The 16,718-nt window shown below is 45.9% G+C and overlaps 3 protein-coding genes across 3 annotated transcripts; 1 reads left to right on the forward strand and 2 right to left on the reverse strand.

Annotated features, from left to right (window-relative positions):
• Nucleotides 1-1,247: 1,247 nt before the first annotated feature.
• LOC306935135 (histone H3.2-like) lies at nt 1,248-1,658 on the reverse strand (the record flags this gene model as incomplete). Its single annotated transcript, XM_079518031.1, has 1 exon — nt 1,248-1,658. The coding sequence occupies one exon, from the start codon at nt 1,656-1,658 to the stop codon at nt 1,248-1,250; it is 411 nt and encodes a 136-aa protein (XP_079374157.1).
• Nucleotides 1,659-2,452: 794 nt separating this feature from the next.
• LOC306935449 (histone H2A-like) lies at nt 2,453-2,836 on the forward strand (the record flags this gene model as incomplete). Its single annotated transcript, XM_079518522.1, has 1 exon — nt 2,453-2,836. The coding sequence occupies one exon, from the start codon at nt 2,453-2,455 to the stop codon at nt 2,834-2,836; it is 384 nt and encodes a 127-aa protein (XP_079374648.1).
• A 496-nt stretch (nt 2,837-3,332) lies between these two features.
• Nucleotides 3,333-3,707, reverse strand: LOC306935787 (histone H2B-like; the record flags this gene model as incomplete). The annotated part of the gene is made up of 1 exon (XM_079518989.1): nt 3,333-3,707. One exon carries the CDS (start codon nt 3,705-3,707, stop codon nt 3,333-3,335), a length of 375 nt encoding a protein of 124 aa, XP_079375115.1.
• Between the last annotated feature and the right edge of the window lie 13,011 nt (nt 3,708-16,718).

A 16,718-nucleotide genomic window follows, 5' to 3' on the forward strand; every position in this document is an offset into this window, starting at 1 on the left:
AGCAGTAATAAAACGTAGTGGATTCATGATAGAGGTGGCAGTGCATATTTAGTAGGGGTGTGCTGAAATATCGATATGGCGATATATATCGATACGTCCTCCCACGATAAATAATCGATATTGATTATTCAAATATCGATGTAAAAAAAAACCTCTATTAATTTAGTGTTTGAGTGGTGCAACCACTATAGACAGACTGTGTGTGTGTCCCTCGTGTCCAAGCACAGAAATAGCATTTTTTCAGTTCGAAGTATTTTGTAGTTGCAGATATCGTGATATATCGTTGATGAAATTTCATACAATATATTGATATATCGAATATCGTGATATTATCGTTATCGAGGGCCTAATATCGCAATATATATCGTATCGTGAGGTACCCATATCGTCCCACCCCTAATATTTAGGTGAGGCAACTTTGAGACAAGCTTGGTTATGGAGCCTCACACAGGACTCAAGATAACATTATGAAATGATTGCAGTTATGTGTCAGATCAAACTGTATTCATTCTCCATTATTGCATGTGCCAGTTCAACATAAAAGGAGTAAATCTGAAAGGTTGTGATTCTCTGGGTCATGTATTTTTTCCCTAGCAATGCTGATTAACAGCACCAACATCACATTAACCACTTCAACCATATTTTGTCTACACCAGTCTTACAGTATTTTTTGAGGGGTATGTCGAGCCTTTAGAGTGTGCGTGTAAAAACAAACATTAAATGCCATTGACAATGAATGGCCATTTCTGAGTGGTTGTGTTAACACGAACATTGAAGACAAGGACATAAATTGTGATTGGCCAGCCAGAATGAGATGATGTATGATGTTAAGAGTGCCCCTCACTTCACACGGATGTTATTTTTAAATGAACACACACACTATGCCCAAATCAAGGGCCTGTATCATTTAGCTTAATCAGGTCCCTGGCTTCAGCAGAAGGTACTCATACAGGCCTGGAGACCCACTCAGCTCACCATTATCTTAGTGATAACACATTCAGTGTTATTAAGTAACTAATACAGGCTAGGAATGAAAATGGCTTTCCAAGCAGAGTAGAATTATAATCAAGCAATAATGGACTTAGACTTATTATATTGGGAATATTGCCACCCATGATCATGCATTGCCTAAATTACATATTCATTTCTGCCTCGAGACTGTAGGGGGAAATCTCTTTAAATAATACATTTGGTGGCTCTTAAAAGAGCCGTTTTGGGGGTGTGACAGTGACAGATGAGTATATAGTTTAAGCACGTTCTCCACGGATACGACGGGCAAGCTGGATGTCTTTGGGCATGATGGTCACCCTCTTTGCGTGGATGGCGCACAGGTTAGTGTCTTCAAACAGACCGACCAGATAAGCCTCGGCAGACTCCTGGAGAGCCATGACGGCGGAGCTCTGGAAGCGGAGGTCGGTCTTGAAATCCTGGGCGATCTCCCTCACTAGGCGCTGGAAGGGCAGTTTGCGGATCAGCAATTCGGTAGATTTCTGGTAACGACGGATCTCCCGCAGAGCCACTGTACCGGGACGGTAACGATGAGGCTTCTTCACTCCACCGGTCGCCGGCGCGCTCTTACGAGCTGCCTTGGTGGCGAGCTGCTTCCTGGGCGCTTTGCCGCCGGTGGACTTACGAGCTGTCTGCTTGGTTCTTGCCATTGCTTCTTCTATCAAAGCTGAGTAGTAGAATATTTTTCTCAGAGCAAACTGCTGCCTTTTATTAGCGCCTCGGAGACGCCGTCGTCCTCTGATTGGTCAGTGGGCAGGAACCTCCTTGTTTGGGGAGGTACCATGCATCATTGGCACCGATTGGAGGGGAACCTTACAAACGTTGCTGCTGTAATAGCTAATAAATAGTAGTTTCCACTGCATACCGAAAAAATAAAATGCATTGCTCTATCTTGTATGACACGGAGCAAATAAATAAACATTTCTACCTGTGACAAAATACAAATAATGGGGACATATCTCGTCTTAATGCATAATTAACACTGACAACATATTAATGTGCTCAAACCTTGGACACTTGTGATGATAGTGGACTAGAACTAAAATGTGCCTTGCGCTTGAATATTATCCATGCAATATGACACTAAATGTAGTGTAGGCTAAATGTACATAAAGTATGTACATACAATTGGCGTATAAATATGCTAATAAGCATTTTATCCCACTTGCTCTGAGAGACTGATTGTGTGGTCAAGAACCTCCGTCTTTGGGAGGAGTCAGAGTTTAGACTGGGAGGAACCGATCACACCACCAGCAGTGATTGGTGGGAAACTCATGCACACTCAGCCCGCGCTCTCATCCGTCTCTATGATTGGTGGGGCGCACAGCCGCACATACAGAATGTACTAAATTGAATATATAAAAGGTCTCACACGCCTCTACTCTAGTCTAGCATATTTCTTCGAGTGCTTATTATTCTAGAAATCAACCTAACCTGCTACAAAATGAGTGGACGAGGGAAAACTGGAGGAAAGGCCAGGGCGAAGGCCAAGACCCGCTCATCCCGTGCCGGGCTCCAGTTCCCCGTGGGTCGTGTCCACAGACTGCTGCGTAAAGGCAACTATGCCCAGAGAGTCGGTGCCGGCGCCCCGGTCTATCTGGCGGCTGTCCTCGAGTATCTGACCGCTGAGATCCTGGAGTTGGCTGGAAACGCTGCCCGAGACAACAAGAAGTCTCGTATCATCCCCCGTCACCTCCAGCTGGCCGTCCGCAACGACGAGGAGCTCAACAAACTGCTGGGTGGAGTGACCATCGCTCAGGGCGGTGTGCTGCCCAACATCCAGGCTGTTCTACTGCCCAAGAAGACTGAGAAAGCCGCCAAGAAATAAACTTGCTTCATTCGTTTAACGAACCACACAAAGGCTCTTTTAAGAGCCACCCACTGTTTTATATGAGAGTGATTTCCAATATCGCCATCCAAGTACACACTTTATAAGGGTCGCTATTATGCTTCCTAGTTCCTTCACTACTTTATATTTATCCACTGTTTATCCTGTCTGACAAGATTGAAACTACATACAGAACCTTAATTTGTGTGGCTCTAAATTATTTACACGATTTAAACTAATGTAATATTGTTGACTCATAAAAATTGGACCCAATTTACAATCATTTATGGATGGAATGTAATTTCTTATTGCCCAATGTACATGTAATGTCTCGGGGCACTGTATTTACAAATTAGGTCAGACTACTAAACTGGAGTAATTGGTTTAGCAGACAGGCTATGTAAAGGCCAGTTAGCTTATAGTATTTAGATAAACTCTTTCTTGGAAAAGATGGGTGGTCCTTAAAAGGACCGTTGTGTTTAGAGCAGACAGAAGTTTACTTGGAGCTGGTGTACTTGGTCACAGCCTTGGTGCCTTCAGACACGGCGTGCTTGGCCAGCTCACCGGGGAGCAGCAGGCGGACGGCGGTCTGAATCTCCCTGGATGAGATGGTGCGGCGCTTGTTGTAGAGAGCCAGTTTAGAGGCTTCACCGGCGATGCGCTCAAATATGTCGTTGACAAAGGAGTTCATGATGCCCATGGCCTTGGAAGAAACACCGGTGTCAGGGTGGACCTGCTTCAGGACCTTGTATATGTAGATGGCGTAGCTCTCCTTCCTGGACTTTCTGCGCTTCTTCCCGCCCTTCGCGGCAGTCTTGGTGACGGCTTTCTTGGAGCCCTTCTTGGGCGCTGGCTTTGCTGCTTCAGGCATGTTACTTTCTGATTGTATTAATACAATAGAAGTGCAATTCATGCAGCGTTGCACCAGTATTTATAGCAAGGCTATGCAAATTAAGTAGGCGACTCCCATCACGTGATTGGCTTCTTCTGCCACTGCTTACGCGACTGACCCACAGAGGGAGGAGACTCACACTGTCTTTGTTTCTGCATAATGTTCTCCCGCCCGATCTATCGTTCCGCTAAAATACAGACTAAAGGGATATTATGCTAATAAACATTCAGAGGACATCTATATTTCAATAGTTCTATTCCACGCTTAAATATAAATCCAGTTATGACACACGTTCTAATCTATCAATGCATAATATAGTAGTCAATCTTCAAACTCTGAGATGATATTTTTATATGGCCCATGTCCCTGAACTAGTTTGTACCGCACACAAAGCAATCAAAATTACATTTGAACATGTTCATCAATCATCATAGCTGGGGTGAGTGAGAGCTGCCATTGCAATAAGAAGAGTTCTAGTCTATAGTCTAAGGTCTAGTCGAATGACACCCAACAACGGGTTCTTACACACAATAATAAGAACCCGCAGGTACTAAGATTAAAATGCATGCTGTAAGTCTGCAACTATTCACACAAGACCAAGTGAGGTTAAAGTGACTGAATAAATATAACAACTAACAATGGGCAGTAGGAACGAGGCTGCTCCGTCATGGCAGCCTCGTTGGTCCTCCACCTGGCTAGTGTTGCTGCGCCATCCTCTCTCTTGGGCCTTCTTCCCCTAGCGTCCTCTCCCAGCACCTCCAGGTGCTGCCACGGGCGGACAGGGCACACCCCGCCTGGTGCCCAGCAACCATTTCTATGGGTAGGGTGTCCCTGTCCTCGGTGCCCCAACTCTGGCCCCCCTCCATGACCGCTCTCCTTCCTTCCAGCCAGCTCCTTCTTCTGCCCTCTGGCTCCACCCAATTATGCAGGTGCAGGTGATTTCCTAATTAGCAGATTCTCAAACACCTTCAAACACTATCAAAACCAACCCGTCACATATGCATGCAGCCCTTAATACAAGGCTCCAGACTTCCCAAAACAAACTGGTCAGGCTACTACTTGGCCTCACTCCCCGAACCCACCTCACCCCGGCCGGGTCATACAAATGGGAGCCAATGCCTCCCTGTTTGACACTCAGCATCAAAGGATCAAATTAATCCTGAGCGTGGCACGGCTGCAGCTAAAGCAAAGCAAAGCAAAATTACTATATTTACCCAGGGTAACTGGACTAAGCATCAGATACTTGTTTACAGCCAGGCCCTGCTCATAGAACATTTCATGGTAGTGGTTCAATGCCTTGCTCAAGGGCACTTCAGCGGTGGTAATTTTAACGTGCCGGTCCGGGGATACGAACTGGCGACCTTCCGGTATCAAGACCGCTCCGCAAACCGCTCACCGCTCCTTGGCTGCGGTTCATCGCTCCAAGACATGGGTCAAATGCGGAGAACAAATTTCACTACGGTAACGTGTGTGACAAATCGTATGACTTTTGACCCCTGCCACTTTGACAGGCTGGAATGGCTTTAGAGTTGACGACCTGCGATCTTGCAATGGGTCTGGTCCACAAGATTCGCTACACCACCAAGATACCCATGTACCTCTCCAGGGGCTAGCACCCCTCAAATATAAAACTGAGGGCAGCATTCAATTTCATTGGCCCTCGCGTGCGTCCAATCAGCAAGGGTGGGAGGCGGGGCTAATAGTGAAAGGGGGTGGGGCTAAGAGTAGGAGGCGGGTTCAATGGCATTTTGAGCCGGGCCACTAGCACGGAGGACTACCGGGAGGGGGTCGAGTGGGAAAGTTTGTTGTCGGAAGGCTTGGAGAAGTCAACTCAGTCAGTTAGCAGAAGAGGCATGGTCATATAGTAGAGTGCAAAAGCGAGCATCAGATTGTCACAGCTGTTGATAAAATCTACTCATTCAGAGAATGCCCGTGTGGAATCTGGAAATCATAATTCTATCCATAATGTGTGCTACTGTGCTCATCTTGACTCTCATTTGGAGGTGTCTGTAGGGTGTCTGTGACTGTCTTCCACTTCAGGTTCCCACACCCGATCCCATGTGGTGAGGGCCTTGCCATTTGCTATGTGCCTTCCTGTGGCTATTTTGTATGACAAAAGGAGTTTGTTGACATGAAGGAACAGACTGATTGATCAAAGGACTTGTCACTAGAATGTATGCATATTTCTGTCGACACCCTACACTCTGTAAACTGCTTAAAAGGTGAATCAAAATGTGACTCTTTGTCAGTCGGGCGTCAGCCCATGCGAGCACCAGCCATTCTGGCTGGCGTGTGCATTTAACCTGTATGCTGTGTACTTCGAAATAAACCAACATCATCAAGGAACTTCACTCTGTCTGTGCCGTCTCACAATTCTCTCAATGCTCTCCCAGTATTTTGGTTAAGTGGAACTAGAGTTTTTTAGAGTGTCTCGTGTCTATCAGATACGACAGATGGTGCCGTTTTGGTTAAGTTTGTATGGTGAATGGTATATAATTTACCACAGATGGTGCGCGATCCCGACCTTCATGGTGCCTTTACACCAGTTAGGAGAGGAATCGGCGGCTTTTTTATTCAGTCTAATCAGCGAGTTTTTTGTGAACGACGGCGTGTTCCAGCGGAACGAGGACGATGATGACGGCGGACCACCGATGAGGAGTGTTGCGCGGCGGCGACGTGCGTCACTTTCCAGCCGGCCGGTGGAGAGCGGAGCAGTCGACGACGCGACAGCCACACGGCGGCCTTTGGTCATCAACTCTACGCAGGGGACGGCGAGCAGAGGGGCGATGCGGCACGGCACGGCACGGGGACACCAGCGGAGGTCCCCGATGGGGAGAGGCGACCACTCGACGCATGGCGGCGGCGGTGGCTTGGCTTTCCATGCCGACTGACAACACAAGCTGAGGGCCTTCACGGACCTGCGGGGTCTGTGATGACGATGTTCGGGCCTTTTCTCTCGTTTTCCCATCTCTGATGATGATTTAGAGCTGGGGGGGAGATGATGATGAAGATAGTTTGCTTCGAGAACTTTCAGCGAAAACAGCGGTCATTCTCAACTTGGTCCGTGCGGTTGAAGCAAACTTTCAAGGTAACTAGGGAATGCAGAATACAGAAGGATTTCCTTTGTTCATATCGGAGGGGAGATGCGCATTCCTTCCTTCTGATTACAAATTGTGCGTCACGTTCGTTTGTACTAATCATTTTACCATTATTCATTGTTTAAGATTACTTGTCAGGATAGTGATTAAATTACAGGGCAATTGGCAGCCGTTTAGTGCCGACAGTGTTTAAAGTCAGGATAGTGATTAAATTGCAGGGCAATTGGCAGCCGTTTAGTGCCGACAGTGTTTAAAGAGGGTTTAATTTGACTCTTTGTGGTTCTCTAGGGCTTAGAATGCGATTTTCTTTGTTTGTGCGCATAGTACGAGCTGAGATATTTGGTCTTTGCTTTGTCGAAGTTGACGAAGTGACGGTAGTTCATTGTTCTGTAACATTTTTAGCCATAAGAGTTTTAAATAACGCAAAGAGAGTTCTCCACTGATACGAAATTGTATTTGTAACTTACTGTAATGGAAATCATTTATGACTAGTTGTGTTTTACTCTTAATATCATATTAAACTGGGTGTTTAGTTATTAAGATTGAAGGCCAATAATTATTCCAACAAAGTGGGAGTTTCAAAGTGAAACAAAGGGGTTAAGACGAAAGTGTTGTGGTGATTTTAATGTCAGTATATGTTTAAAGTTTCATTTCTATCATTGATCGATAAGGTTATGTGAAATTCGTTTAAAAAGTGATTTGAAGTTACAGACAGCGGTATTGTGAGTGTTTTAATGTGTCGAAAAGTGATGCTAGGTGTACATTGATGAACTTGTATGGGTGTAAAGAAGAATAATTTAGAAGAACGTAAACATGTAATCTGAACCAGTTGTAATCATTTGTGTACTTCTTTGTAATGTGTCACTTGTTGTTGTTTTTCCTAATGTGTGTTATAGGCTATGTGGAGTCAAAGGGGGGTGTACTACAGTTGAATATGGACTATATGTATTTTTTTGTATGCCAATCTTGTGATTGTCATAAGGGGGGAATGTGGTCTCGTAAAATATAGTCCATAGCCATATTTGCTATATTCTGTCAATAATTATACTATACATTTAGGTCACTGTTTATTTGACTGCTAATTTGAGCTGCAGGTTGAGTGCAGACACATTGTCTACAGTCAGAATAGTTTGGAGTCTGAGAAGCAATCACATCAGAAGTTCTCATGGAGTACCCTGGGGCTAAGCCTTTGTTCTATACTGTTTGAAGCTTGGTCTTAGGTGTGAATCAAAACACACAGTGAGACGGCCATCTGCTAACCAAATGCCATTTGTTGATCTGTATGTAAATCTTAACCACACCCAGAGTTCAACTGTTGTTTTGTGAAAAGGTATATTTTGTCTGTTACTGCAATGTAAAAGTCATCAGTGTTAGCTGGCTACGGTCAGTGCTGGGAGCTCCTGAGCTCCAGGCTCAGGGCCCACGGTAAAGCTCTCTGTCTTTGGTTTCAATAAATGGTCAACATGGATCTTCAGTTCATCTCTCTGCCTGCGTTTCTCGATCAGATGTAAGGTTTTTCACTACTCTACAGTTTGCTTTAGATAGAGTTCAGTTTTCTCTACTTTACTGAGTTTAGGGTTAGTTGGGTGTCAAAATACACGACACCCGCTAAATGTGTTTCGGTTGGGAATGAAATCTTGGAAAAAGGGGGTAATAAGTGGTGTTCCGCTGTCAGTGAAGAAGGGAGCATTTGCCAAATATGTCGACTATGTATGTCAGGAGAAAAGAATGACACGGTTCAGAGACAGGGTACGGGAGGAAACCACATCAATGTGCTTAACATTTGAAGGGGATACATTGCCAGAGCGTGTTTATTTGGATTGTGTAAGTTATAGGGTCAGGCCCTACGAAAGAGAGCACCGCTCCGATGTTTTTGCTGTCAACAGTACGGTCATGTCGCGGCTGTTTGCAGGGGAAGTAAGAGGTGTGGGAGATGTGGGATGGAAAGCTGCAAGGAGGAATGCAGAGAGAAACGGGAACCAGCAAAGTGCCTACATTGTGGAGGTGAGCACTACGTAGGGTCGTCACAGTATCCCAGGAAAGTGAAGGAGATCCAAGTGAGTAAGATCAGAGCAGGAAAGAAGCTGTCATACGCTGAAGCGGTTAAGAGAGTGGAGGGGAGCAATGAAAAGATGGTCTCACATCAGGCTGAACAGGAACCTCATCTGAGGGAAAAAGTGAATGGAACTGAGGGGGGTGTCTATATGGATAAGAAAAGATTCCTTGCATTCATTGCCATGGTGATCAATTGTGCGGTGGAGATAAAAAGCAAGTCAGAAATAATTAAAATGATTTTAGATGCAGCGAGAAGGTTTCTGGACGTGATGGATGTTAGTGGAGAGGATCTGGACATTATCCTGAGAGAGGGATTCACGCCTGCTCCGACCCCGGAGTAGGATGCACACAACAGAGCGGACAAATGTTGAATGGGATACACAGATGTTTATTTTTGTAGTAAGAGTATAGTAATTAGTAACTCCAAGAGTACAGTAGGTGGCGGTAATGCACAGATTTGTTTGCCAACCGCCAATAAACCCCACTAGAAGAAGAAGAAGAAGAATGGCATTTTGAATTTTGGAACGGCAGCCATTGCTTCACTCTGCTCCAGCTTCCAAACCTGCTCTCTGCTCCTGCTGAATTTACACCAATTCCTGCAACTACTGCTCTCATAAGGTACAACTTTTAAACATTAATATGTAATATGTAATATATAATGTTTACTTTCATTTAGCTAATGTTTGCTTAGCAAGGTGTTAATTTAATTTAGCTAATGTTAGCTACTGTAGCTATCAAATGTTACCATAACTAGTCTACTATGTTGAATCTAGCTGTTAATCTTACATGTGTACCTTCCATTGCGTGAATTGCAGTGATTTTAAATCATTTTACAACTTAGCTAGCAAGCTATAAAGGCACATTCTGCAGTCAGGGCTCAGCTGCCCTGAGAGCAGCATTCAAAAGCTGCCCTCAAGGCAACAATTTAACATGGTTGTATGTATAGCATTTGAGCTGCCCTGAGACCAGCATTCAAAAGCTGCCCTCAGGGCAGCAATTTAACATGGTTGTATGTATAGCATTTAAGCTGCCCTGAGACCAGCATTCAAAAGCTGCCCTCAGGGCAGCAATTTAACATGGTTGTATGTATAGCATTTGAGCTGCCCTGAGACCAGCATTCAAATGCTGCCCTCAGGGCAGCAATTTAACATTGGTGTATGTATAGCATTTGGCTGCCCTGAGACCAGCATTCAAAAGCTGCCCTCAGGGCAGCAATTTAACATGGTTGTATGTATAGCATTTGAGCTGGCCTGAGACCAGCATTCAAAAGCTGCCCTCAGGGCAGCAATTTAACATTGGTGTATGTATAGCATTTGGCTGCCCTGAGACCAGCATTCAAAAGCTGCCATCAGGGCAGCAATTTAACATGGTTGTATGTATAGCATTTGGCTGCCCTGAGACCAGCATTCAAATGCTGCCCTCAGGGCAGCAATTTAACATTGGTGTATGTATAGCATTTGGCTCCCCTGAGACCAGCATTCAAAAGCTGCCCTGAGAGCAGCAATTTAACATGGTTGTATGTATAGCATTAAGCTGCCCTGAGACCAGCATTCAAAAGCTGCCCTCAGGGCAGCAATTTAACATTGGTGTATGTATAGCATTTGGCTGCCCTGAGACCAGCATTCAAAAGCTGCCCTCATGGCAGCAATTTAACATGGTTGTATGTATAGCATTTGAGCTGCCCCGAGACCAGTATTCAAAAGCTGCCCTTAGGGCAGCAATTTAACATTGGTGTATTTATAGCATTTGGCTGCCCTGAGACCAGCATTCAAATGCTGCCCTGAGAGCAGCAATTTAACATGGTTGTATGTATAGCATTTAAGCTTCCCTGAGACCAGCATTCAAAAGCTGCCCTCAGGGCAGCAATTTAACATGGTTGTATGTATAGCATTTAAGCTGCCCTGAGACCAGCATTCCAATGCTGCCCTGAGAGCAGCAATTTAACATGGTTGTATGTATAGCATTTAAGCTGCCCTGAGACCAGCATTAAAAAGCTGCCCTCAGCGCAGCAATTTAACATGGTTGTATGTATAGCATTTAAGCTGCCCTGAGACCAGCATTCAAAAGCTGCCCTCAGGGCAGCAATTTAACATGGTTGTATGTATAGCATTTGAGCTGCCCTGAGACCAGCATTCAAATGCTGCCCTCAGGGCAGCAATTTAACATTGGTGTATGTATAGCATTTGGCTGCCCTGAGACCAGCATTCAAAAGCTGCCCTCAGGGCAGCAATTTAACATGGTTGTATGTATAGCATTTAAGCTGCCCTGAGACCAGCATTCAAAAGCTGCCCTCAGGGCAGCAATTTAACATGGTTGTATGTATAGCATTTGAGCTGCCCTGAGACCAGCATTCAAAAGCTGCCCTCAGGGCAGCAATTTAACATTGGTGTATGTATAGCATTTGGCTGCCCTGAGACCAGCATTCAAAAGCTGCCATCAGGGCAGCAATTTAACATGGTTGTATGTATAGCATTTGGCTGCCCTGAGACCAGCATTCAAATGCTGCCCTCAGGGCAGCAATTTAACATGGTTGTATATAGCATTTGAGCTGCCCTGAGACCAGCATTCAAAAGCTGCCCTTAGGGCAGCAATTTAACATTGGTGTATGTATAGCATTTGGCTGGCCTGAGACCAGCATTCAAAAGCTGCCCCGAGAGCAGCAATTTAACATGGATGTATGTATAGCATTTAAGCTGCCCTGAGACCAGCATTCAAAAGCTGCCCTCATGGCAGCAATTTAACATGGTTGTATGTATAGCATTTGAGCTTCCCCGAGACCAGTATTCAAAAGCTGCCCTTAGGGCAGCAATTTAACATTGGTGTATTTATAGCATTTGGCTGCCCTGAGACCAGCATTCAAATGCTGCCCTGAGAGCAGCAATTTAACATGGTTGTATGTATAGCATTTAAGCTTCCCTGAGACCAGCATTCAAAAGCTGCCCTCAGGGCAGCAATTTAACATGGTTGTATGTATAGCATTTAAGCTGCCCTGAGACCAGCATTCCAATGCTGCCCTGAGAGCAGCAATTTAACATGGTTGTATGTATAGCATTTAAGCTGCCCTGAGACCAGCATTAAAAAGCTGCCCTCAGGGCAGCAATTTAACATGGTTGTATGTATAGCATTTGGCTGCCCTGAGACCGGCAGCTTTTGAATGCTGGTCTCAGGGCAGCTTACATACAACCATGTTAAATTGCTGGTCTCAGGGCAGCTTAAATGCTATAAATACCCCAACGTTAAATTGATGCTCTGAGGGCAGCATCTGAATGCTGGTCTCAGGGCAGCTTAAATGCTATACATACAACCATGTTAAATTGCTGCCCTGGGGGTAGCTTTTGAATGCTGGTCTCAGGGCAGCTTATATGCTATACATACACCAATGTTAAATTGTCTTTTGAATGCTGGTCTCAGGGCAGCTTAAATGCTATACATACAACCGTGTTAAATTGCTGCCCTGGGGGCAGCATTTGAATGCTGGTCTCAGGGCAGCCAAATGCTATACAAACACCAATGTTAAATTGCTGCCCCGAATGCTGGTCTCAGGGCAGCTTAAATACTATACATACAACCATGTTAAATTGCTGCTCTCAGGGCAGCATTTGAATGCTGGTCTCAGGGCAGCTTAAATGCTATACATACAACCATGTTAAATTGCTGCCCTGAGGGCAGCGTTTGAATGCTGGTCTCAGGGCAGCTTAAATGCTATACATACACCAATGTTAAATTGCTGTCCTGAGGGCAGCTTGTGAATGCTGGTCTCAGGGCAGCTGAGCCCTGACTGCAGAATGTGCCTTTATAGCTTGCTAGCTAAGTTGTAAAATGATTTACAATCACTACAATTCAAGCAATGGAAGGTACACATGTAAGATTAACAGCTAGATTCAACATAGCAGACTAGTTATTAGTCTAGTAGCCAGCCCATAGAGCCCCATTGTGAACCCGGACATGTTGAGTACACCAAGGTTTTATGTTAGAAATGTTGAGTATGGGTCCCCAGCATGTAGAAACTGCCGGATGCTAACTTGCATATGTTGAGCAATTTTCATAATTGGCATATGTGACCATACCAATTACAACCTATAGAAGGCAAAATATTCAAAATGTCATCATGCTTTGTGTAGCATGTGATGTGTCAAACTAGGGGGTTTTCATGATGCTGAATCCATCCCAAGCATTAGTTTTGCAAAAAAACACTCATTGGGCCAGTGTGTAACCAACATCTGAAGTGAACTGAGCTCCTGACCTCTGGCTAGTTGAGTATAGTAGCATTATTTTGTTATTTAGCAAGCTGCTAAGTAGTGGTACCCTAAGTGCTTTTCTATTAGTATTGTATTATTAGCTTGTGTGGTAGTCTGTAGTTTATAGTTGTATTGTTTGTGTGCTTCAAGCAGTAGGCTATTGGCACTTTGTAGTAGTATAAGTAGTTTCACCCTGTATAGGCCACTTGATTGCCTTGTGAAGTGTGTGGTTTAGCCAGCACAGCTCAAGGGATAAGTAGGCAGGCTGAGAGTATTCTATTCAGTGTGTAACCAACATCTGAAGTGAACTGAGCTCCTGACCTCTGGCTAGTTGAGTATAGTAGCATTATTTTGTTATTTAGCAAGCTGCTAAGTAGTGGTACCCTAAGTGCTTTTCTATTAGTATTGTATTATTAGCTTGTGTGGTAGTCTGTAGTTTATAGTTGTATTGTTTGTGTGCTTCAAGCAGTAGGCTATTGGCACTTTGTAGTAGTATAAGTAGTTTCACCCTGTATAGGCCACTTGATTGCCTTGTGAAGTGTGTGGTTTAGCCAGCACAGCTCAAGGGATAAGTAGGCAGGCTGAGAGTATTCTATTCAGTGTGTAACCAACATCTGAAGTGAACTGAGCTCCTGACCTCTGGCTAGTTGAGTATAGTAGCATTATTTTGTTATTTAGCAAGCTGCTAAGTAGTGGTACCCTAAGTGCTTTTCTATTAGTATTGTATTATTAGCTTGTGTGGTAGTCTGTAGTTTATAGTTGTATTGTTTGTGTGCTTCAAGCAGTAGGCTATTGGCACTTTGTAGTAGTATAAGTAGTTTCACCCTGTATAGGCCACTTGATTGCCTTGTGAAGTGTGTGGTTTTGCCAGCACTCCTGGCAGACGATTAGCAATCAGTTGAAGTGGCCTTATACCACCAGCTGAAAGCGTCAGCTTTTAAGCGGCGTCCAGCAAACTTAAGGCCAGGCGAACAAAGGCGACAGGCGACTTTGTCAAAGTCCGACTTCGTCACTGAACGATAAGCTGTATCATTGATTAGTGACATATATAGTAGTGTGATAGATATAGTAGTGTATAGTAGTATATGTTTAGTGATCTACAATGTGTTTTCTTCCTATTCCTGTCCTCTCTTCTTCCTGGTGGTCGCACAAACACTGGGTTACACCCAGATGTCGCGACACAACTAATCTCATCTATCCTACTCTTTCAACTCACGTCGAGCAAGTGGTAACGGGAGGGCTTTGGAATTGCCACTCGGCTGTGGTGGAAGGCAAATCTGCTTTCATCTCAGCCTACGCATCCTTGCTCTCCCTTAACTTCCTTGCTCTGACTGAGACCTGGATCAGACCAGAAAACACTGCTACGCCCGCGGCTCTGTCAGATGTGTACTCTTTCTCTCACACTCCCAGAGCCGTGCGGACAGGTGGTGGGGCTGGTCTGCTAATTTCCAGAAGATGGAAATACTCTCCTGTTTCACTGTCACAATTCTCTCCTACCTCATTTGAATTTCATGTGGTCACTGTTTCTCATCCAGTCAAGCTCACCATTGCAGTTGTTTATCGCCCACCGGGCCCTGCTGGTGGCTTCCTGGAGGAGCTGGACCATCTAGTCTCCCACTTCCCTGTCGATGGCTCTGGATTCATCCTTCTGGGTGACTTCAACCTCCCGACTGAGAAGCAGCTAGACCCACTACTTTCGTTTCTCGCCGCCTTTGACCTAGTTATTTCCCCATCTCCTCCTACCCATGAGGCGGGCAACCAACTGGACCTGATCTTCACCAGAGGCTGCTCTATTGCTAACCTGTCTGTCACTCCTCTTTCCAGTGAAAAGGGTATGAAACTCTCTGATCACTACTTCATGTCCTACTCTCTCTCTCTCTCCTCTCCCCCCTCACAGCCCCTCCCTACCCACATGATTTCCTCACGTCACAATCTTCGCTCACTTTCCTCCACTGATCTTTCCTCTTCTGTTCTCTCTGCTCTCCCTGCCCCTGAATCCTTTGCTCTTCTATCCCCTGATACCGCCACAGATCTTCTTTTCTCTACTCTATCCTCTTCTCTCGACCATCTCTGTCCCCTCACCACCAGGCCTGCACGCCAAACTCCACCTGCCCCCTGGTTGTCGGACTCAGTGCGGACTGAGAGACGGAGCCTGAGAGCGGCTGAGCGCAAATGGAGAAATGGCAACCTCCTGGAGGACCTTCTCACCTTCCAATCTCTCATTTCTACTTTTTCCTCCTCTCTATCAGCTGCTAAAGCTGCTTTTTTCTGCACTAAAATTCAGGCTTCTGCTTCCAACCCTAAAAAACTCTTTGAAACTTTCTCCTCTCTCCTACAACCACCACCCCCTCCTCCCTCCTCGTCCCTCCTCCCTGACGATTTCGCCAACTTCTTTGACAAGAAGGTGAACGATATCCGATCCTCCTTCCCTCCTCCCCCGGCTGGTGCCCTGCGCACTACCCACACCCGTCTGCCTGCCACCCCCCCCCTCTCTACCTTCATCTACTCCTCTCCCCCCCCCCCATCCCCTCTCTATCCCACTTCTCTCCCCTAACGAGGTCCTTCTCCTTGTTACCTCTAGTCGCCCCACCTCATGCTCTCTGGACCCGGTCCCATCCACTCTGTTGCAGTCTATTGCACCTGAACTTCTTCCCTTCTTAACCCACCTTATTAACACCTCTCTGACATCTGGCTACTTTCCCTCTACTTTCAAGACTGCCAGAGTCACCCCCCTCCTGAAGAAACCGACACTTGACCCCTCTGAGATCAAGAACTACAGACCGGTTTCCCTTCTATCCTTCCTATCTAAAACTCTCGAACGTGCTGTCTTTAAACAACTGTCCTCCTATCTCCACCAGAACAACCTCCTGGACTCCAACCAGTCTGGGTTCAAAGTGGGTCACTCGACAGAGACTGCCCTGCTGGCAGTGACGGAGTCGCTCCATGCCGCTAGAGCGAACTCTCTCTCCTCCGTCCTGATACTCCTGGACCTGTCTGCAGCGTTCGACACGGTGAACCATCAGATCCTCCTCTCCACCCTCGAGGGGATGGGTGTCTCAGGCTCTGCACTCTCCCTGTTTGCATCCTACCTGACGGGTCGCTCCTACCAGGTGATGCAGAGAGGGTCTGTGTCAGAAACACACAGGCTCACAACTGGGGTTCCCCAAGGCTCGGTTCTGGGTCCTCTTCTTTTCTCTCTCTACACTACATCTCTGGGTGCTGTCATCCACTCCCATGGCTTTTCCTACCACTGCTATGCCGATGACACCCAGCTGATCCTCTCATTCCCTCCCTCTGATACCCAAGTGGAGGCACGCATTGCTGCTTGTCTGGCTGACATCTCGGAGTGGATGTCGACAAACCACCTGAAGCTCAACCTGGACAAGACCGAGCTGATGTTCCTCCCGGGGAAGGGCTGTCCGCACCGAGACATGGCCATCACCATTGATAATGCTGTGGTGACCTCAACTCGGACTGCGAAGAATCTGGGTGTGACCCTGGACGATCAACTGACGTTCTCGGCAAACATCGCATCAGTGACAAGGTCCTGCAGATTCCTCCTCTACAACATCAGGAGGATTCGCCCCTTCCTCACGGAG

This window comes from Electrona antarctica, assembly GCF_951216825.1.
Source record: "Electrona antarctica genome assembly, chromosome: 1".
In the NCBI taxonomy this organism is placed as follows: Eukaryota; Metazoa; Chordata; class Actinopteri; order Myctophiformes; family Myctophidae; genus Electrona; species Electrona antarctica.